The sequence below is a fragment of the Carcharodon carcharias genome, chromosome 8, assembly GCF_017639515.1.
Source record: "Carcharodon carcharias isolate sCarCar2 chromosome 8, sCarCar2.pri, whole genome shotgun sequence".
Taxonomy (NCBI): domain Eukaryota; kingdom Metazoa; phylum Chordata; class Chondrichthyes; order Lamniformes; family Lamnidae; genus Carcharodon; species Carcharodon carcharias.
In genome coordinates, this window is record NC_054474.1 from 48,562,475 (window position 1) to 48,584,657 (window position 22,183).

Here is a 22,183-nt window from a genome sequence, read left to right on the forward strand (position 1 = left end):
TGATTGAGGTATTCTTTCATGAAGCTATTAATATATATAATATTTTGGAAAACATTTTTCTTTTAAAACAGAGGTTTGGTCTGTGTGCATGTCTTAACTGGATTAAAGCCAGCTAGTCTGGGTACTTTGATGTACTAGTTTGAGATGTAAACAGAGAGATAGCTTGCATTTGCATTTTTTGAACAGACCATCCAAGAAGTGGGGTGAAAACTTGACATCTTTCTAAAAGCTACCAAGCAATATGTTTATATTACTAATAAAACTGGTACAATAAATGGGGTTTCATTGTTAAAAGGTAAAATTCAAAGAGATTGTTGATACAATGAGAATTTGAATTCAGTGGTGGCAGATATAGCTTCAATAGTTTTTGGATGTGCAGGCACAGGTAATGTAAGATCAAAGGGCAGCTGCAAGCCTCCAACTGGCTCCACAGTGAAAAGGATCTCATTTGAATTCGTACAATGAAAATACTTTACCTGGTATTTGGTTAAGTCTATGGGTTGCTGTGCCTTTATGGAGATTAGTTTGGGAATTTATTAAAAGTTATGTTAGTAGTAATTTGTAGCCATGTGTATATATTTTAACCTATGTAAATTAATAAAATGTTTCACTTAGTTTAACGAAAAACCTCAAGAACTGGTAGTCTGATTCCTGAGTCGCATCTCAAACATAATAATTAAAATTATTGGTCATGGCAGTTGTTAAAAGATTCCCTCTGGGATTTTTTTTTAAAAATAATTCCAGTTTACCAACTGTATCGGTCATAACATATTCAAAAATGAGGGGTCTGGACAGAGTAGATGAAGAGATGCGCTTCCCATTGGTGGAAGAATCAAGAACCAGAGAGCACAGGTTTAATGTGATTGGCAGAAGAACTGAAAGGCACCATAAGGAAAACTATTTTTTTAAATAAATGCAGCGAGTGGGATATGGAATGCATTGCCTCAGAGTGAGGTGGAGGCAGATTCAATCAAGTAACTCAAAAGGAATTTGGACCATTATCTGAAAAAGGAAAAACACACAGGGCCTTGGGGAAAAGGCAGGGTCTGGCACTAAGTGTGTTGCTCCTGCAGAGGGCCAGCATGAACACAACAGGCCAAATGGCCTCTTTGGTGCTACAACCATTCTATGTTTCTAAATTGTGATGATTGGAATCGCATTTTTACGAAGTATTGTTCTGTCCACCACCTGTGCAGGTTAAATGTTTTCCATTGAGTGGTACAAGCAGGGTTTCACAGTTGATAGGTGCATTTCAAACATGAAGCCTTCTTTGATCACACTATTCTTCTCAAAGAGGAGCTATTGTGGGTTACCATATAGTGTTGATTATTTTTTATTCATTCACAGGATGTAGGCTTCACTGGCTAGGCCAGCATTTATTGCCCATCCCTAATTGCTCGAGAAGGTAGTGGTGTACTGCCTTCCTGAACCGCTGCAGTCCATGTGATATAGGTACACCAACAGTGCTGTTAGGAAGGGAGTTCTAGGATTTTGACCCAGTGACAGTGAAGGAGCAGCGATATATTGCCAAGTCAGGATGGTGAGTCACTTGGAGGGTACCTCCAGGTGGTGGTGTTCCCATCTATTCTCTGCCCTTGTTCTTCTAGGTGGTAGTGGCCATGGGTTTGGAAGGTGCTGTCTAAGGAGCCTTGGTGAATTCCTGCAGTGCATCTTGTAGATGGTACACACTGCTGCTACTGTGCATCTGTGGTGGAGGGAGTGAACGTTTGTGGATGTGGTGCCAATCAAGCAGGCTGCTTTGTCCTGAACAACATCCTGCTTCTTGAGTGTTGTGGGAGCTGCCCTCATTCAGGCAAGTGGGGAGTATTCCATCAAACTCCTGACTTGTGCCTTGTGGATGGTGGACAGGCTTTGGGGAGTCAAGAGGTGAGTTACTCGTTGCACAATTCCTAGCCTCTGACCTGCTGTTGTAGCCACAGTATTTACATGGCTAGTCCAGTTCAGTTTCTGGTCAATGGTAACCCCCAGGATATTGATAGTGGATATTGGATGGTTGAATGGTTGGGCCAAGGACACTACCTGAGTAACTCCTGCAGTGATGTCCTGGAACCCATGCTGAATGAGTTTAAAAATCTTCAGCCAAGAAATCACCAAAATGACCATAATTTCTTCCGTTTGAATAATGGATTTAAATAACGTGATTGATCCTACACAAAAACAGAATTACCTGGAAAAACTCAGCAGGTCTGGCAGCATCGGCAGAGAAGAAAAGAGTTGACGTTTCGAGTCCTCATGACCCTTCGACAGAACAGTGTGTAGTTCTGTCGAAGGGTCATGAGGACTCGAAACGTCAACTCTTTTCTTCTCCGCCGATGCTGCCAGACCTGCTGAGTTTTTCCAGGTAATTCTGTTTTTGTTCTGGATTTCCAGCATCCGCAGTTTTTTTGTTTTTATCTCTGTGATTGATCCTACGCTAGTTATGGGAGTAAACAGAAGGAAAAAAAAGTTATATTCATTGAAAAATAAGGCTGAAACTTGTTACCTATTTGAAAGGACTGCGCTCTCTCCAAAACTCGTGGTTTTGAAAATTAATATCAATTCAAAAAATATCAAGATGCAACTTATATAACAGACAGCCGCACCTACCATCATCACTTCACACCAACTCGGTCAAGAGGAGAAGAGCAGCTAGAGAAAATCAAGCAAGAAACCGCTGCAGCAAAATCCAGGTCAGGAGAAACGTGTTCCTTCAAAGTGAGCCAAATGTGTCTACCAACGAATTTTAACTCTTAAAACCATAACCTAAAATACTCATGCATTCATTTAAAACTAAACTCTCAAAATGTGGAATGTGTCTCAATTTACAATAAAATCTAGATTCCCAGAAAACTTTAGGAAGGATGTTAGTTTGGAATCTTGGGAAATAAGTCCTAATTGTCAAGGTACAAGCATGCTTGTATGTACTATTGTCTCAAAAAATGGCACTCTTGAAAGGTACTTACTGAACACTGAAAGCAAAATGCAGTCACAATGGCCCTGCTCAAGTATTTCCTGTAGGTATCTTAAATTATTTGTGGAAGTGTTATGCTTGAGGTCCACTTGGACTCCAAATGCAGCTACTTTACCATCTCAATTCAAGGAGGATCAGAAGTGTTTACTCTTGCACAAATTGCAATCCTCCAGAAAACTTCAAGTTTTATCAATTGAATGGTTCTTCAGAAAGTAGCAAAACTGCTTTTCTCATATGTATTGTACCTTAAAACTAAAATTGTTCTTCTGCCACGCTATCAGCATTTTGAATACGTAGAATGCACCTCCCACTGCACTGAAGATTTACCCAATTTATTTTATACATGTAAAGGCAGTTGAGTTTACATTGTAAGCTTAATATAGCCTGTATAGAACTGATGAGGCTAGAATTTGCCTTCAAAGGAACAGTGACACTAATGGTGCCCACATTATTTTTTTATGTGCAGATGGTGCCACTTCAGGTACGGGACAAACGCTGGACAGCAATTTTTGGAAATTGAATTTGAGTTTGGTTGCTCCACCACTGACTTTGCAAAATTGACATCATGCTGCCTGCCTCTCCAATGAAGTGTATTACATGGCATGAAGTTGCTGTACTTGCACAGTGATATGAACTAAACCCACCCAGAAAGTTAAGTCATCATTTCAAGTCTAAGTATCCTATTAACAGCATGACATAGAAACAGGAGAAGGCCATTCGGCCCTTTGAGCCTATTTTGGCATTCAATGAGATCACAATTGATCCATATCTTAACTCCATTCAACCTCTTTGGCTCCAACTCCCTTAGTACCCTTAACTAGCAAAATCCTATTAATCTCAGATTTTAAATTAATTGAGCTAGTATCTACAGCTTTTTTTGTGGGACAGTGCACCACACTTCTACCACTCAGTGATGAAAAGGATTCCCAAGCTCACCCATGAATATCTTGATTCCAAGGATACAACCTCATGTCCTAGACTCCACTAGCGGGAAAAGTCTCCATCAACACTATTTTTTTGAAAATCCCAAAGCCTCCATCCAATCATCCTTTAACCTTTTATATTCTAAGGAACATAAACTGAGTTTATGTAATCTGTCCTCATAATTTAAAGCCCCAAAAGCCTGGCAACATTGCTGATAAAACTGTATTGCACTCCTTCCAAGGTCAATATTTTCTAAGGTGCACAGAAATCCAGATGTGGTCTAACCATGGCTTTGAAAACCTGGAACTAAACTTCATCTTTAGCCATGCGGATATAAAGGTTAACAATTCATCGGATTCCATTTTAATTACTTTTTGTGTGATCTGTATACACAGACCCCTAGGTTTCTTCAGATCTCCACTGTTCCTAGCTCGCCACCATTTAAAAAATATTCAGATCTATCATTTTTTGGTCCAAGCATTGATCACTGCCAATCATCCTTTCTGGCACTGGAAATTAACTATTACAAGTGTGGCCTCATTAATACTTTGAATTAATAATTTGAAGGTAGAAATTTTATAGATGTAAAATGTATATTTTTATTTTCATCTGTCTTTTTTCTTCATCCAATCTATCTTTCCCTTCATTTTTCTTTCTGTGCCTGATTTGACATGGAAATCTCCCCCTCTAATTTATGCTTCCTAATCAGTCATTGCACTAATTATTTCACAATCCTTCAAAGTAATTGGTTAAGGAAACAGAGTTTCCTGTTCACTCAGTTTCTAGATGCCATTTCCCCTCACAGCACCGCTAACAGTTCACACTTTCAGCAACTTGCCACACGTAAAAATAAAAACCTAAATGTGAAAGGGGAAAATCTATTTAATGGCATGCACTGTTAGAGCTACATCAAATTATGGCCCATGATCACACTGTCCTAGAATTTCCAATATAATTCTGTCACAACCACATTAGAGGGAAGCAGGAATGTTAGTCAGTGAATAATTTCGGCAGTTCAAAATTTCAATGATATCAAGCTTCTCTGGGATTTGAAATCTCACTTCTTTGAAGGGCTGGGGAGGAAATAGCAGTTGTGCAGAAATTTGAATATTGCTGAGGGAGCCCTGTTGCTGAAGCTTTTTGTCTTGCACTAATCAGAACAAATGCAAGAATGCTAAATTTCAAACGTACTCAACTAGCCACGCTTGCAAACAAAACATCTACTGTTGAATGCGATTGGGCAGCACTTGATTGGGCGCCAATAGCTACACTAACAACTAATTTAAGATAATTAGTCAAGCTCGTAACGTGGTTCATTTACTGTTGCTAGAAGTGACAAATTCATATACAAAAACCCATTATCTGCAACCAAAAGCCATGTGTACAAGTCTTGTACCCTTTCTTGAATTACCCAAGAGCATGGGGAGCCTATAATTCCCCATTGCTTTCTCCAGAGCAACACCTCAGAGCAGACTTGCCTACCAATCAACACCCTTTTCTCTTGTAGTATAAGTTGTGGTGATTGTTTGAAATTTGGCATTCTTGCATTTGTCCTGATGAGTGCAAGACAAAAAGCTCCAGCTACATGTCTCTCTTTACAGCAATATTGAAGTTCTGTTCTATCACGTGACTTAATATACATATGCTTGCTCCTAAACCAAAAAGTTAAAACGGTACTTCCCTTGGTCAATTATCAGTTCAATATTAAAAATTATATTATTAGCAGTATTTAGCAACCTGATTGCCCACAAAGAAAATGGTAGTTGTCTATTTTTATATAATATATAACTTATTCTGTTAGTAATAACATGAAAAGTTCTGGTCCTTTTCCTAAATAACTTACCTAAATTCACAAGTTTGTTCATAAATCTTAATAAGCCAAATGCATTTGTTTAACATATATTTAATTCATCAAATACCACTTACACCAATTTATAATTCTAAACAGAATTGCAAATTTAAATAGTGCAAGGCCACATATGTCACTGATGCATGTAAAATATATTTTAAAAAATCAACGATCACAATTACTATGGCAATTTTTAAAAGCTTTTCATTTTGGTTCTACTGCGTTAATCAAATTAGAGTGGCTTGAATTTGCCCCAAGTGGACTCCTTGATTTTAAACATACAAATTCAAATTTTTGAAAAAGGACAAGATTTAACTTTAAATTGCGGCTAAATTCACTATGCTATATGTAATGAACAATATATGAAACAAATGAAAATAGATATATCGAATTTCACAATACGCTGCAAATTTAAATTTACCTTCTCAGTTAATGTTACAAAAGACTAGTTAAAAATTAAGCACTGAAAAGGTCAAATTGAGAATGTTTTCAAAACTTATTTCTGCCCATTTTACAGCATTGTAATCAAAGTTACTATGCCTAAAAAATGGGAAAATGTTTCTGAGCACAGTTCTTAATATATTTATATTGATAAAACTTCACCTACCATGTGCCTCCAGATACTCCACAATCTGCTTTACTATAAATCGAACTCCATTCCCTGGATGACGTCCTTGTTGCCGTAGCTCATTAAGAGGAACTCCAAAAATTTTGTTAGTAGTGAAAGAGTTGCTGTTACACAGTGAAGGAGAGAAGCTCTTCCTCATATCTTCCCTCAGCCAAAAAGCAAAGCCGTTTTTGTCTATACAAAAAAATAATAAATATATCAGCACACACATCTTCTTTATTCTATTTTCAGCTTAGAACAGTTTAAGTATCCATGATAAGAGAACTTTGCTTTCACTATCTTCCAAAATGGATGGTTCACATTTGTTATAACAGAAACAACCACAACTAAGCAGAACTGCAAATGTGAAAAAGTGCATAAAAACTCAATTTTTTTAATCAAGTATACCACACAAGCCTACCAACTATATTAAAAATCATTAGGTCTGAATTATTTGCATAAATTATATTCCTATTTTATATCCCGTATTTAAACAGGTCACATTCTTTCTAAAATCACAATGAGTAACAGCAACTCATTGACTTCAAGTGGAAACAAAATTATCCCATAAATATCTTAGAAGTATAGGGCTTCTTTATTAGTTCAGCTGTTTAGTGCCTCACTTACTGACAAGGTCCCAGGTTGTCTGTGTCAAGTTTGCTGTCATCAGCCAGAACAGTACAATTGGTTTCAGTCCCACAGGTTAGGGAAAGGAAAAACAATTTTAAGTCTATTAAGGTTTCATCTACTGACTGCTATACACCAATTAGGTGGATATGTCTATGTCAAATGAAACTTGATCAGGCTATATTGATGCTAATGAATTAATAGCTTGGTTCAGACAAGAAAAATGGTCATGTGCAATTATACTGCAAGCAGATTAAATCCTCAAGTGCATGAGTCCCCAACTTCAGAAAAGGAAGGAAAAGCACTTAAAATATAGGTGTTATATCAGATGGTAGCTGTTTCAAACATGGAAAATTCCCACAAAACAAGTTCTCCATCTGTTGAGAAAAACATGAAGCACATTACTTGCCCTTGGGAGATTTTGAGGATCAACATGTGCAAATAGAAGAGGCAAGTTGGCATCCAATACACCAACATTGAGACATCCAAGAAAAAAAGTGACAGCCCAATCTCTTAACTCGAGACAGTTTTGCCCAAAATGCAAGTGTAGTCAATAAAAGTTACTCAGGCCAGATCTTCAGTTGAGTTATTCACAGGTAGTCTGGAGTTTGAAACATTGTTGGAAGTTGAACTGTTAACTTGGCCAATCCCAATACAGTTGTATTATTACAGCCCCTGGATTAAGTAAATATTTGAGATGTCAGGTATTGCGTATCCTCCCCAGTACACAATATGCTGCCACTACTTAAAAGGAATAACCAGAACCCCTACACCCAAGAGAATGCCTGAAGAGAACAAAAATGTGTCATCAATGCCACTCCCTCTTCATTAAACAATTGTTTTGAACAACATGAGTCTCCAATGCTACTACTCCAAGAAAGCCTAATAAAATGCTTTTTCAGGACAGGAATATTGTGTCATATAACACACGATGTATTATTTGAGCCAAGTTGAAAGTAGATTTGTTTAAGATCACCAAATGGATTGTGTCCAACAAATACCATCGACTTTACTTGCTCTTTAAGTCAGAATCACAAGTTATTTAACTTTTCTTGGTATGGCTGATGAAATCATTTAAGAGACTATGGGTAATCTGTTGCTGCAGTTCCTCCTGTTGTTTCTTTCACATTTCTAAGTGTGGCACCATCTTAAGTACAACACGTAGAAATGTGACTGACAGGAAATACACAGTGGACATACCTCTCAAATCTGCAGTGATGCTATTCTGGACAAGTCAAAGGATGCACTGCTCAACAAGGTCAGGAATGTTATGCATTTAACAGTTAATGTTATACCTCCAAAATAACACATTTCAACCACTGTTGAACAGTGGCATTATGGGTAGGTCAATCAAAAGTCTTAACTAAACACAAGACAAATTCAAGCAGATGTCAGTTAAGAGACTACAGGCCATCTTTAAACTTTTTCAGGATGTAGAAAACACCCAGATTTATTGCAGCATATATTGTCTATCCACTATTTGCCCTTGAGAAGGTGGTGGTGAGCTGCCTTCTTGAACTCCTGCAGTCTATGTGGTGTAGGTACACCCATAGTGCTGTTAGGGAAGGAGTTTCAGGATTTTGACCCAGTGACAGAGAAGGGACAGCAATATACTTCTAAGTCAAGATGGTGAGTGGCTTGGAGGGGTAACTTACAAGTGGTGGTGTTCCCATGTATCTACTGCCCTTGTCTGGAGGGAGTGAATGTTTATGGATGGGGTGCCAATCAAGTGGGCTGCTTTGTCCTGGATGGTGTCAAGCTTCCTAAGTGCTGTTGGAGCTGCACTCATCCAGGCAAATGGAGATTATCACATCACACTCCTGACTTGTGCCTGGTGGACAGGCTTTGGAGAATCAAGAGGCAAGTTACTCGTCACAGGATTCATAGCCTCTAACCTGTTTTTGTAGCCACAGTATTTGTATGGCTCGTCCAGTTCAGTTTCTGGTCAATGGTGACCCACAGGATGTTGATAGTGGGGGGGTTCAGCGATGGTAATGCCATTGAATGTCAAGGGGCAATGGTTAGGTTCTCTTTTACTAGAAGTCATTGCCTAGTACTTGTGTGGCATGAATATTACTTGCCCCAAGCCTGGATATTGTCCAGGTCTTGATGCATTTGGACATGGACTGCTTCAGTATCTGAGGAGTTGTGAATGGTGTTGAACATTGTGTAATCATCAGCAAATATTCCCCACTTCAGACTTTATAATGGAAGGAAGGTCCGTGATGAAGCAGTTGAAGATGGTTGGGTCTAGAACAGTACTGAGGAACTCCAACAGTAATGACCTGGAACTGAGATGATTGACCTCCAAAAACCAGAACCATCTTCCTTGTACTAGGAATGCCTCCAACCAGCAGAAAGTTCCCCCGACCCGATTCCCATTGACTCCAGTTTTGCTAGGGTTGCTTGATGCCACACTCAGCCAAATGCTGACTTGATGTCAAGGTCAATCACCCTCACCTCATCTTGGGAATTCAGCTCTTTTGTCCATGTTTGAACCAAGGTTGTAATAAGGTCAGGAGCTGATTGGTCCTGGCAGAACCCAAACTCCGCGTCAGTGAGCAGGCTATTGCTAAGCAAGTGCTGCTTGATAGAAGGGGTCATCAACAGTGCTATCACTTTACTGATGGTATGGGGCTGTAATTGGTCAGACATTTATGTGGCAAGAAAAATGGGATCCTGCTGTGGGTGTGTTTACCAGATTTAGTATTCTGATGTCTTAGGAGTTACTTAGTTTATGCTTCTCTTTGAAGTGTAATACCATTCAAAGTTCAGTCTAAGACCTGTCAGGCAGAACATGCACATTGGAAGTGCAATTTTTAGATTTCTCATTGATCTTTTGGGACATTGCTTAGATGAAATGAAGATAAGAAGGATTGGTTTGTAATGTGTTTGAGAGGGAATGTGGAAACACTTAAGGAAGTCGAGTTCACATGGTGGCACATTTGCATGTACTAGAAGCCACATATATTAATACACAGGGCCCTGTTCTTTACAGACAAAGAACATGTAAACACTTTGCGCCTGTTTCAGCTAAACAAAATAAGTTACAGCCATTCACTGACTCATTCCTCGAGGCAATGCCTTGACCAATCAGGGTCATGCTACCTGGTTTAAATTTCAAACAATGCTTGGAAGTTAACCGTCATTCACCCACTGATGCATTCTCCATGGCAACGCCACTTGCCAACCAATCAGCACTCTCTTCACAAAGTATAAATTGTTGTTTTCCCCTTACATTGGTATCTGTGCTGATGAATGCAAGGTGAAAAGCTTAAGCATGTCTCTTTTTCCAGCATACTCAACTTCTAAATAGTTGTTTGGTAGTACAGAGATTATGTGTAAGTGCATGTTTGTGTGTTGATGTATGTACCAAGTGTGCATGTGTACTCGTGCCCTCTGAACATAATAATAGTCGATAACATAGAAATATTAGCCAAAAAAGTCTATTCTGCCACTGGAGTCCATACTCTGCAGGTTATGGCAAAGAAATATGCACCAACATTTCCTCCTCCTTCCCCCCCCAACCCCCCCCCAACGCGATTTGATTGGTTTACCTTTTCTTCTTTAAATACAAAACTAGCAGCATAGTCCATCTGACCAAAATGCTCAACAGAAACTAACATCACAGCAATGGAGGCCACTTCCAAACACCAATGTTATTCAATTGGATGCAATGTTGCAATCCAAGCAATCAATACTGCGCTATTGGTGAGGACAGTGTTCAAACTCCAGTGCTCAGCTCAGTACTTGACATCACCTAAACCACTCAGCCACCATGACATTTTAAAAAGAAACAATTAAATTGGATTTAACTCAAATTGCCACCAAAACACATTGCAAGCATTCAATATTGCCCTTCCAGGACATACATTCTCCTGACTCGCTATGCTGGATTTTTTATTATTCTTTTAAATGTTATTAGCAGCTTTTTACTGGAATTTTGTCAACCACTTTCCTCACTTTAGATTCATATAGAAAGTGCCTTAAAGATCAGTTTATATGAGAGAACACAAGAGAAAGGAAAACACACTATAATAACAAATCGCTTCTGGCACGACTCACTATGTGTCAGTGGTTTTCGCATCAATAGGAATGTCATAGCATGTAACAAACAAAGTATCTTCAGAGCATCAATTTAAAGCAATCAAGTCCAAGTGCACTTTTATTATATAATATTCTGGTATTTCCTAATGTTTCAGGATCTGAATTCCCAAACCCTTTTCATTTTTCTAATGGAACTGTCTTCCTTCACCCAAATACTTGATCTTTTTAAATCCAGGTTAGACAAGATTCTAGGCAAGATGTAGATTGAGGTGGGTACCCAGTAGAAAGTTAACCGCAGTAGAAAGAAACGCTCAAGCTTCCACAGCCATTAGGGTGTGGGGGGTGAAAGTGGACAGCGCCAAGGGAAGGGGCCACAGGGAGGCAAGGGCTGCACTGGGGTGGTTGTGGAGTGGGGGGAGAAGAGTGGTGAAGGTTGCACTCAAGACACATGGCTAGGGGGCTGTGGGTTGGAAGCATCCTCCGGGCCAGAATGGGGAAGAGTGTCTTAGAACTCTCTCAGGTTCTGTCGCTCTCCTTCAAATCTGCCATCAGCACTCCTCTCCTCAAAAAAAAACCTTTGGCCCTCTCCAGCCTTGCAAACTTCCCTGCAATCTCCAACCTCTTTGAATGTGTTTGTTCAACTGCGAAATTCATCCTGGAACTCCACATTTGAATCCCTCAAGTCTCCACAATACCAAAATGACTCAGGAGTCACAAATAACATGCTATGCAATTGTGGTAAAGTTCAACTAACCTTCCTTATCCTTCTCAACCCATCTGCAGCTTTAACATGGTTAAGCATACCACCCCCCTCCAGCAACACTGAATTTTTATCTGACTGCATGGGAAAAGCATTCGCCTGGTTCCATCCTTATCTAATCATAGCGCAAAACATCACCAATTCCTTCTCTTTGCTCTCCAGCAGTTACCTCTGGTGTCCCCAAGGATCTATCCTTGGCTCCCTTATATTTTTCAAATAAATTCTAGCCTTCAGCAACATCTAAAAACACAATATCAGCTTCTGCATGTACACCAATAACACCCAATTCTACCTCGCCACTCTCTCTTGACCTCGTCACTGTCTCTAAATTGAGGGACTGTTTAGCCAACATCCTGCATCGGATGAGCAGAAATTTCCATCAACTAAATATTGGGGAGACTGGAACATTGTCTTTGGTCCCTGGTAAAAATCCCACCCCTTAGCTATTAACTCCATCACTCTTCCTAATACTGAGGCTGAACCAGACTTAACTCCTGCCTCAGCTCATCTGCTGCTGAAACCCTCAATGCTTTTGTTACCTCTGGACTTGACTATTTTCTCACACTCCTGGCCAGCATCCCACATTCCACCCGCAATAAACTGGAGGCCATCCAAAACTCTATTGTCCATTCCCAAACTTGCATTAAGTCCAATTATCGCTGAAGTTCGCTAACCTACACTGGCTCCTGGTTAAGCAACACCTCGATTTCAGAATTCTTACCTTTGTCTACAAATCCCTCCATGGCCTCATACCTCCCTATACCTGCAATCTCCTCCATCTCCATAACCCTGCAAATACCTGCTCTCCTCTAATTCTGGCCATTGATTTTAATTTCTCCAACATCGGTGGCTGTGCCTTCAGCTGCCTAGGCCCCAAGCTCCAAAATTCCCTTCCTAAACCTATTTCTTCCTTTAAAACCTACCTCTGACAAAACTTTCAGTCTCTGCCCTAATATCTTATGAGGCTCGGTGTTGTGATGCCCGTGAAGTGTTTTGGAATGTTTTATGTTAAAGGTACAATATAATAACGGCTGTCTTTTTGCGCTAAAAAGGGTGGGTCCATAGATTTTTCATCACCAGAGAGGTGTCTCAGAGGGGGAAATTTCACACTTGGAGCATATGGATTTTTTTTTTTGAAACATCATCATTTTGTTCATTTGAAGGGGCCTTGATTTTTCTGATTCACCCATTTTCACCCATGCTCTGATCTTTTTTCAACACTATTACAATTTTTCCCCATAATAGCTGGCCCATTCTCCTCAAAGATGTATATGGAATTGGGCTATTATTTTACAAGCAAAACATGACATTGAGATTTTTAAAAACTCATCACCGCACCACCTACAAGTACAGTAGGTGCCAAATGCAAATTACTGAGCTTTTAATGCATTTTAAAATTAAATTTGTTGTTAATTCTGCAATGCATCCAGTGTTTCTGTAAATACAGCAGAACATTTTTTTATTCTTTCACAGAATGTAGGCATCACTGGCTAGGTCAGCATTTGCTGCTCATCCTTAATTGCCCTCGAGAGATGATGGTAAGCCACCTTCTTGAACCACTGCATTCCATATGGAGTAGGTACACCCACAGCGCTATTAGCAACGGAGTTCCAAGATTTTAGGAACGGCGATATACTTTCAAGTCAGATGATGTGTGGTTTGGTGGGAAAATTGCAGGTGGCGGAGTTCCCATGCATCTGCTGCCCTCGTCCTTCTAGGTGTAAAGAGGTCACAGTCCGGGAAGGTGCTCTCGAAGGAGCCCCAGTGAGTTAGTGCAATGCATCTTGTATATGGTACACATTGCTGCCACTGTGTCTTAGTGGCAGAGGGATTGTATTGTGAATCAAGGAATTGTTACAGTGCAGCAGGTAGCCATTCGGCCCATTGTGTCTGCACTGGCTCTCCGAATGAGCAACTCAGCTAGTTCCGTTCTCCTGCCTTCTTCCCATAACCCTGTACATTGTTTCTTTTCAAATAATTGAAAGTGGTGGATGGGTGTTTCTTTCAAATAATTGAAGGCTGCTCTGTCCTGGATGGTGTTGAGCTTGAGTGCTGTTGGAGCTGCACTCATCCAGGCAAGTGGAGAGTATTCCACCATACTTCTGACTTGTGCCTTGTAGATGGTGGACAGCTTTGGGAAGTCACAAGGCAAGTTACTCTCCACAGAATTCCCAGCCTCTGACCTGCTCTTGTAGCCACAGAATTTATATGGCTGGTCCCATTCAGTTTCTGATCAATCGTAACCCCCAGGATATTGATGACAAGGGATTCAGTGATCGTTACTTACCACTGAATGTCAAGGGGAGATGGTTTGACTCTCTTGTTGGAGGAGGTCATTACCTGACACTTAAGTGGCAAGTGCCATTCGTACCACACATCAGCCCAACCCTGAATGCTGTCCAGGAGCTGCTGCATATGGACATGGACTGCTTCAGTGGTTGGGGGATCATAAATGGGGCTGAACATTGTGCAATCATCAGCAAACATCCTACTTCTGACCTTATGATGGCGGGAAAGTAATTGATGGAGCAGCTGAAGATGGATGGACACTACCCTGAGGAAATCCTGCAGCAATGTCCTGGGATGAAGATGATTGACCTCCAACAACCACAACCATCTTCTTTTTGTGCTAGGTGTGATTCAAACCAGTGGAGAGTTCTGCACCGATTCCCACTGAGTCCCGTTTTGTTAGGGCTCCTTGATGCTGCACTTGGTCAAATGCCAACTTGATGTCAAGGGCAGTCAGCTTTTTTGTCCATGTTTGGATCAAGGCTGCAATGAGATCAGGAGCTGAGTGGCCCTGTTCGTACAGGCTGTTATCATTTTAAATGTATGTATGAAGTTGGCAGAAAGTCTGCAAAAACAAGCTTTAATTAGTCAATTTCCTGTGGCTTTGCACATGCTAAGTAAATGTTCTCGTTTACTGTCCCCAATGTCTCAAGTGTTGCTGTTTCCATCTCCTCTTTTCTCTGTTGGCTCTTTTCCCCTTAACTCTGTTTCTCTCTTTTTATTCTTCCCTTTTAGGATTACAGGTGGTGGAGGAATGGCATGATAGGGAAAGAAGCCTCATACTACAGCTAGAGTGGAAGAAAGTAAGGGCAAAATCTAGCCCTGAACAGTTAGTGAACGTTTCCCATCTTATCCCCTAATAAGACTTATGATAACCAGGTGGCCAGATTGCACAATTGCAAAAATAACCTAACAGCAATTACTGTGTGTCACACTGATTTAATGTTGAAATGATCTTGCACAACAGCTATGAGTGTACAGGTACTTAGGTTATTAATTAAACTGTGCCATTCTTGAATTCAATATATAAAAAGTCCAATATTATGTGCAATTTTACAACAGTTTAGATGGGATAATATTTTACTTAAAAATAAAGTATCTAATATTTTATAAAAGGATTGAAAAGATTTGTGAAAGCATGGGAAAGTTTGAAGATTTGAATCAACTGGTAAATTAAAAATTAGAAGATTGGTATTGTTTGTGTCTGAAGATCCTTAAGCAAACAGAGTCAATGGATCAAAGGTATAAGATAACATTGCTTTAATTCCAGAAACCTACCTCTGAGCACAGACACCCACTTAAAAAATAACTTATACACCAATCACCCTTAGTGAATAAGCATTTTTTAGCCAGCTATGGTTGCTTGAGGTTGTGGCAGAAGATCAACCTGTAGTTCCTCATTGAAGAAACACAGAATTCGTCCAATCTTTCTTGGCAATTAACCTAGAGAAAAAAAGATATTTTCAATATACAATCCAAAATAATATTAAAAGATACTGGATGGACAATAAAAGTCTGAAATTTAAAACTATTTTAAAACATTTTACTCCTTTTCCGTCATTTCCCCAGACCCTGCCAAATTGAAAGCATCAAGGTATTTACAATTGGCACTCTAAAACTAGCCATTAAGTAAGAAAACTCATTTCAGGTAATGCCTCATTTAATCTGCCTTCTCACTGCCAGCGTGCACTTGGTCTCTTTAGTGCTTCGCTCAAAGCATAGTTGACACCACTAGTGCGTGATGAATCAATTTAATCCTTATTAATAAGTGATAAAGAATCTTAATAAGTCAATACATTTTAACAATGAATCAAAAATACTGCAGATGCTGGAAAACTGAAAAATGCTAGCTCATTCCTTAATCACCCACTCAGCAAATCAGACAGCATCTGTGGAGAGAAACTAAGTTAACACTTCAGGTTGATGACCTATTGTCAGAATTGGAAAAGTTAGAGATGGAAGAGGTTTTAAGGCATGGAAACAAGTGGAATTGAGTAAAAGAACAAAATGGAAAGGCTTAGATAGGGTGAAAGACAGGATTGGTTAAATGTCAAAAGGAATGATGGTGGAAAGCAAAAGGCGATAATAATAAGACAAGCAAAAGTACAAAAGATAGATCTACAGGTGGTGCAAATGGGAATAGCAAAATCATCAGCACCTGCCACCCAAAAAATGGTGACAGAGGATATGCTCTGAAATTACTAAACTCAATGTTGAGTCTAGAAGGATATAAAAGGACCTAATTGAAAGATGAGGTGCTGTTCCTCAAGTTTCACTGAAACAGTGCACGAGGCTGGGAACAGAGAGGCAAGAGTGAGGCTGGGCCAGCAAATTAATGCAAGAGCCAACCAGAAGTTCAGGGTCACACTTGTGGACTAAATGAAGGCATTCCATAAAGCAGTCACCCAATCTGTGTTTGGTCTCCCCAATATAGAGAAGACTGCAGCTTGAACAGTGAATGAAGTAGACTGAATTGAAAGTAGTACAAATAAATTGCTGTTTCAACTGGATGGAGCAGGAAAGCAGGAGGTCTAAAAGAGCAGTTGTTGCACCTCCAGCATTTGCATAGAAAGGTGCCCTGGGAAGTGAAGTGGGTGATTGAGGAGTGGACCAGGATGTTGCAGAGGGAACAGTCCCTTCAGAATGCTCAGAGAAGATTTATTTCGTGCTGGCATCCTGATGGAGAAGGTGAAAATGGCAGAGTGGAGGTTAGTGGGGTGGAAGCTGTGAGCAAGGTAACCCTACAGTAGTAGTTCTGGGAGAGGGGGAAAAGGTGTTGGAGGTGGAAAGGGCACAATCAGGGGTCCCATCAACCACAATTGAGGGGGAGGGGGGAATAACTGGTATTGAAGTGATATAATTAGAACAGGTGCATTGGAAATGGAGAAACTGGAAGAATGGAAGAGAGACACTATGCAGTTGTATGGGAGAAAGTGCAATCCAAGCAGTGGATTTAGTGCATATTGGTCACCAAAAGACAGAAGTCAAGAACGGGGGGGTTTAGAAATGGACCAAGCAAAGCCAAAGGAAGGGTGAAAATTGGAAGCAAAGCTGATCAAATTTTTCAGAACTGCAGGAGAGCAAGAAATGGCGCCAGTACCAATTAGCACAAGAAAAGCAGATAAAGCTAGAGGTTATTCAAATATGACAAGTACAGCCAGGTGGAGGAGTGTGGTGGATGGGAACTGGTTGGCCTACTTTCAAGGAAGAAGCAAAGAGCTATCAGGAAGCCCTGGTGGAGAACGAGGTGTAAAAAGTTTGATCATCCATACTGAAAAGGAGAAAAGGAAACTGTATCAGAGGAGCTCTGAAATCTTTGCACAGATGTTAGATCTGCTGAGTTTCTCCAGCATTTTTTGTTTTGTTTCAGATTTCCAGCATCTGCAGTTTTTGGCTTTTTTTTTTCCTATTTGTCTTACATTTAACGCTTTAATCCCCAACCTACAAGTTATATTCTCAAAGTATATGAGTCATGAAATTAGACAGTTTCATATTACACTAACATCTGGACGCTTGTGCCAAAAAAATGTCACACAGACTAGTTAAGTAATAGCTTGACATAGTCAGACTGACCAAGTCATATCTTCCAGCTAATGCCCCAGATTCAGACATCGCCATTGTTAAGTATGCAGATTCTCAATGGCAGAATAGACCCACCTACGATGGCAGCAGTGATATAATCAGGAGTGGTGACCCTGGGAATCTTCAACATGACCCCATGAAGGCCCAAGGCATCAGATCAAATATGGGCAAATTACCACCAACCACCCCACCTCAGCTGATAAATCCATGTTAAACACCACCTGGAAGAAACACTGCAGCTAACAAGGGCACAGAATGTGCTCTGGGTGGGGGACTTCATTGTGCATCACCAAGAGTGGCTCAGTGGCGCCAGTACTGATGAATTCTAAAAGACATATCTGTCAGGCTGGGTTGCAGTAGGTAGTTAGAAATACAAGAGGGAAAATTTACTTGACTTTGTCTTCACCAACCGACCTGTCACAAATGCATATGCACATGATTGATTTAGTAGGAATAACCAAAGTCCTTGCAAACATGATGCCCCACCTTCACAGAGGGCACCCTCGAGTGTGTTCTGTGGCCCTAACACCATGCGAAATAAAATGATTTCAGAACAGATCTAGCAGTTCAAAAACTGGGCACCCATGATGCAGTGGGCCACTAGCAGCAGAAATGTGTTCAACCACAATGTGTGACATCATGGCCCAGCATATTCCTCACTACAGTTACTATCAAGCCAAGGGACCAACCCTGTTTCAATCAGCAGTGTAGGACAGCATATGAGGAACAGCACCAGGCCAACCTGGTAGCGCTATTGCACAGGAATACTAGACACCAGAAGCAGTATGCTATAGGCAGAGCTAAGCAAACCCCCCAATTAATGGGTCAGTACAAAGCTCTGCAGTCCTGCCACATCCAGTCATAAATGGCGGTGGAAAATTAAACAACTCGAACGAGGTGGCTCCACAAGTATCCCCATCTTCAATGATAAGGGAGGCCAGCATGTCAGTGCAAAAGATAAGGCAGAAGCATTTGCAAACATCTTTAGCCAGAAATGCCAAGTGGTTGACCCATCACAGCCTTGTCTTGAGATCCCCAGCATCACAGTTGCCAGTCTTTAGCCATTCAATTCAAGCCACATGATGTTGAAGCACTGGATACAGCAAAGATTTTGGGCCCTGACAACATCCCAAGTGCAGTATTAAAGATGTGTGCTCCAGAACTAGTCAGGCCCCTATTCTTCATGGGATATAGGTATCGCTGGCAAGGCCAGCATTTGTTGCCCTTCCTTAATTGCCCTTGAACTGAAGGGGTTTGCTGGGGCAGTTAAGAGACAACCACATTGCTGTAGGTTTGGAGACACATGAAGGTCAGACTGGATAAGAATGGCAGATTTCCTTCCCCGAAAGACATTAGTGAATCAGATGGGTTTTTACAACAATCAATGAGTGCTGTCATTGTCACCATTACTGAGACAAGCTTTATATTCCAGGTTTATTGATTGAATTTAAATTCCGCCAGCTGCTGTGGTGGGATTTAAACCCATATCCCCAAAGCATTAGCCTGGGTCTCTGGATTACCGATCCAATGACATTACCACAATGACATTGTCTTCCCCCAGCTTATCCTCCTCCACTATATGTACAGCACTAGCATCTACCTGACAATTTGGAAAGGTGCCCAGGTATGGTTTGTCCACAAAAAGCAGGACCAAATCCAACCCAGCCAATTACTGCCCCAGTCTATCATCAGTGATGGAAGATGTCGTCAGCAATGTTATCAAACAGCAATTACTCAGCAATAACCTATCCATCAATGCTCAGTTTGCATTCAGCCAGGGCCACTCGGGCTCCATACCTCATTACAGCCTTGGCCCAAACATACATGGAAAGAGCTGAATTCCAGAGGGGAGGCCAGGGATTTCTCTTAACATCAAGGCAGTATTTGATTTTACAGTGTAGAATGAAGGAGCTCTAACAAAATTGGCATCAATGGGAATTGAGGGAAACTCTCTCCTGGTTGGAGTCAGGCTGATCACAAAGGTTGTTGGAGGCCAATCATTGTTTCTCCAGGACATTGCTGAAGGAGTTCCTCAGGATTGAGTTCTAGGCCCAACCATCTTCTGCTGCTTCATTGGTGGCCTTCCCTCCAACATGAAGTCAGAAGTGGGGATGTTCAATGATGATTGCAATGTTCAGACCATTCGCAACACCTCTAATACTGAAGCAGTCCATGTCTATATGCAGCAAGACCTGGACAACATTGAGGCCTGGGCTGACATGTGGCAAGAAACATTTGCACCACACAATTGGCAGACAATGACAATCTCCAACAAGAGAGAATCTAATATCTCCCCTTGACATTCAACAGCAGCATTGTTGAATCCCCCTATGACCAGAAACTTAACTGGACCAAACCATATGAATAGTATAACTAAAATGAACAAGCCAGAGGTTGGGAATTCTATGGCAAGTAACTCACCTCCTGACTCCCCAAAGCCTATCCACTATGTACAAGCCACAAGTCAGAGGTGTGATGGAATACTCTCCACTTGCCTGGATGAGTGCAGCTCCAACAACATTCAAGAAGCTCAACGCCATTCAATCGCCTTAAACATTCACTTCCTCCAGTACTGCTGCACAGTGGCAAGTGTGTACACCAATTACAAGATACACTACAGCAATTCACCAAAGCTCCTTTGACAGTATCTACCATCTAAAAGGAAGCAGGCAGCAGACACATGGAAACACCACTACCTGCAAGTTTCCCTTCAAGTCACACACCATCTGACTTGCAAATATATCTTCATACCTTCATAGTTGCTTGGTCAAAACCCTGGAACTCCCTTCCTAATAGCACCATGGCCATACCTATACCACATGCGTTACAGGGGTTCAAGGCAGCAGCTTACCACCATTTGCCTGAAGGGGTATATGCAATAAATGCGGTCCTTGCCAGTGATGCTCATATTACATTAACAAATAAAAAAAGATTAATGGTAGGTTTGACCATCAGTGAAGAAGTTCGTGAAGAATTAGCTGATCGGAGTCAAGGTGGCAGGACACAATTGTTCTTAGTATTGGGCTAGCAAGAGTAAAAGTCCTTGCTATGAATCAGTATCCAGTGGTCCCCATTTTATCAATCTATATGGATGATCCCTTACTATGAATCTGTGTCCCCAAGTTCTAGATTCTGCACAAGGGTAGACATCCTCCCAGAACCTACCCGGTCAAGCCCCCTCAGAATCTTATATCTTTCAATAAGATCACCTCTCAATCTTTTAAACTCCAATGAGTATAGGCCCAGCCTTTCCTCACATGACAACTCCTTCATCCCAGGAATCAGTCTAATGAACCTTTTCTAAACTGTCTTCAATTCAAGTACATCCCTCCTTAAATAAGGAGGCCAAAACTGTATGCATACTCTGGTCTCAGCAATGCCCTGTACAGTTGTAGCAAGACTTCCCATACATTGATACTCCATTCCCACCTGCAAACAAGGCCAACATTCCATTTGCCTTCCTAATTGCTTGCTGTACCTGATTGCTAACTTTTTGTGATTAATGTATGAGGACACCCAGCTCCCTCTGTACCACAATATTCTGCAGTCTCACATTATTTTAAAAAATTTTAAATTCTTCCTGCCAAAGTGGACAAACTCACATTTTCCCCAGGTTATACCCAACTGGCAAATTTTAGCCCATTCACTTATCCTATTTATATCCCTTTACAGACTTTGCGCCCTTTCTCACAACTTCTTTCCGACTTATCTTTGTTTCGTCAACAAATTTGGCTCACTACACTTTGTTCCCTCATCCAAGCCATTGATATAGATTGCAATTAGTTAAGGCCCCAGCACTGATCCCTGCCAACCTAAAAATGACCTATTTACCCCAACTGTTTCCTACCAGTTAACTAATGCTCTATCCATGACTGCCTGTTGAGCATAGTCAGGTATTTTAATGAGAAATGGGTACTTGGGTGAAGTACTGTAAGGTTACTAGCTCCAAAGGAGCCCAGTGTCAGAATGGCATTAACATTTTCAGCAGAGGTGGGGAAAATAGAGTAATCTACACCCCTCAATGTTTAACTTCCACTGTTAGTGTATATTGATGTTTCATATATTGTCATAGAAATCTGTTGCAAGTTTTTGGAAAATAATATATATGACAGTATATTCTGTGGTAAATAATAAGTACTCTACTTAGAAGTGAGATCCGGGAGAAAAAAAAAACACAATGATAGATTTAGATTAGGGGAGTTGAGAAAAGACGAGGGTGAGGCTCAATTGGAGCATTAACATGGACGAATCGGGCCGAATGGCCTGCTTCTGTGCCGCATATCCTATGCAATCTTTAGTCTACAATTATATAAATCGTTCAAAACTAATCACAATCTCACAAGAGCGGAACTGGGAAGAGGAATAATAATATTTACTATATGGTGTATAATTTATTACACAACAGGACAAAACAGAAGCATTTTCAAAACAAATTCGGTTGGTTCGTGGAATGGCATTTCTATTCAGCAAAGTGGTGTCTAGTTACTAAATATGTTCAAAACATGAATGCTTCCTCTAAAAGATATT

At 40.6% G+C, this 22,183-nt stretch overlaps 1 protein-coding gene across 2 annotated transcripts in view; it reads right to left on the reverse strand.

Annotated features, from left to right (window-relative positions):
* LOC121281281 (protein FAM13B-like) overlaps positions 1-22,183 on the reverse strand; it is a 170,610-nt gene that overhangs the window by 147,379 nt on the left and 1,048 nt on the right. For both annotated transcript variants that reach the window (XM_041194146.1, XM_041194144.1), the window contains exons 2-3: positions 15,353-15,517; positions 6,352-6,546 (exon numbers count right to left, since the gene is read on the reverse strand). In XM_041194146.1, the coding sequence (XP_041050080.1) occupies positions 6,352-6,511 (160 nt within the window). In that variant the 5' untranslated portion in view covers positions 6,512-6,546; positions 15,353-15,517. The remainder of the gene's footprint in view (positions 1-6,351; positions 6,547-15,352; positions 15,518-22,183) is intronic.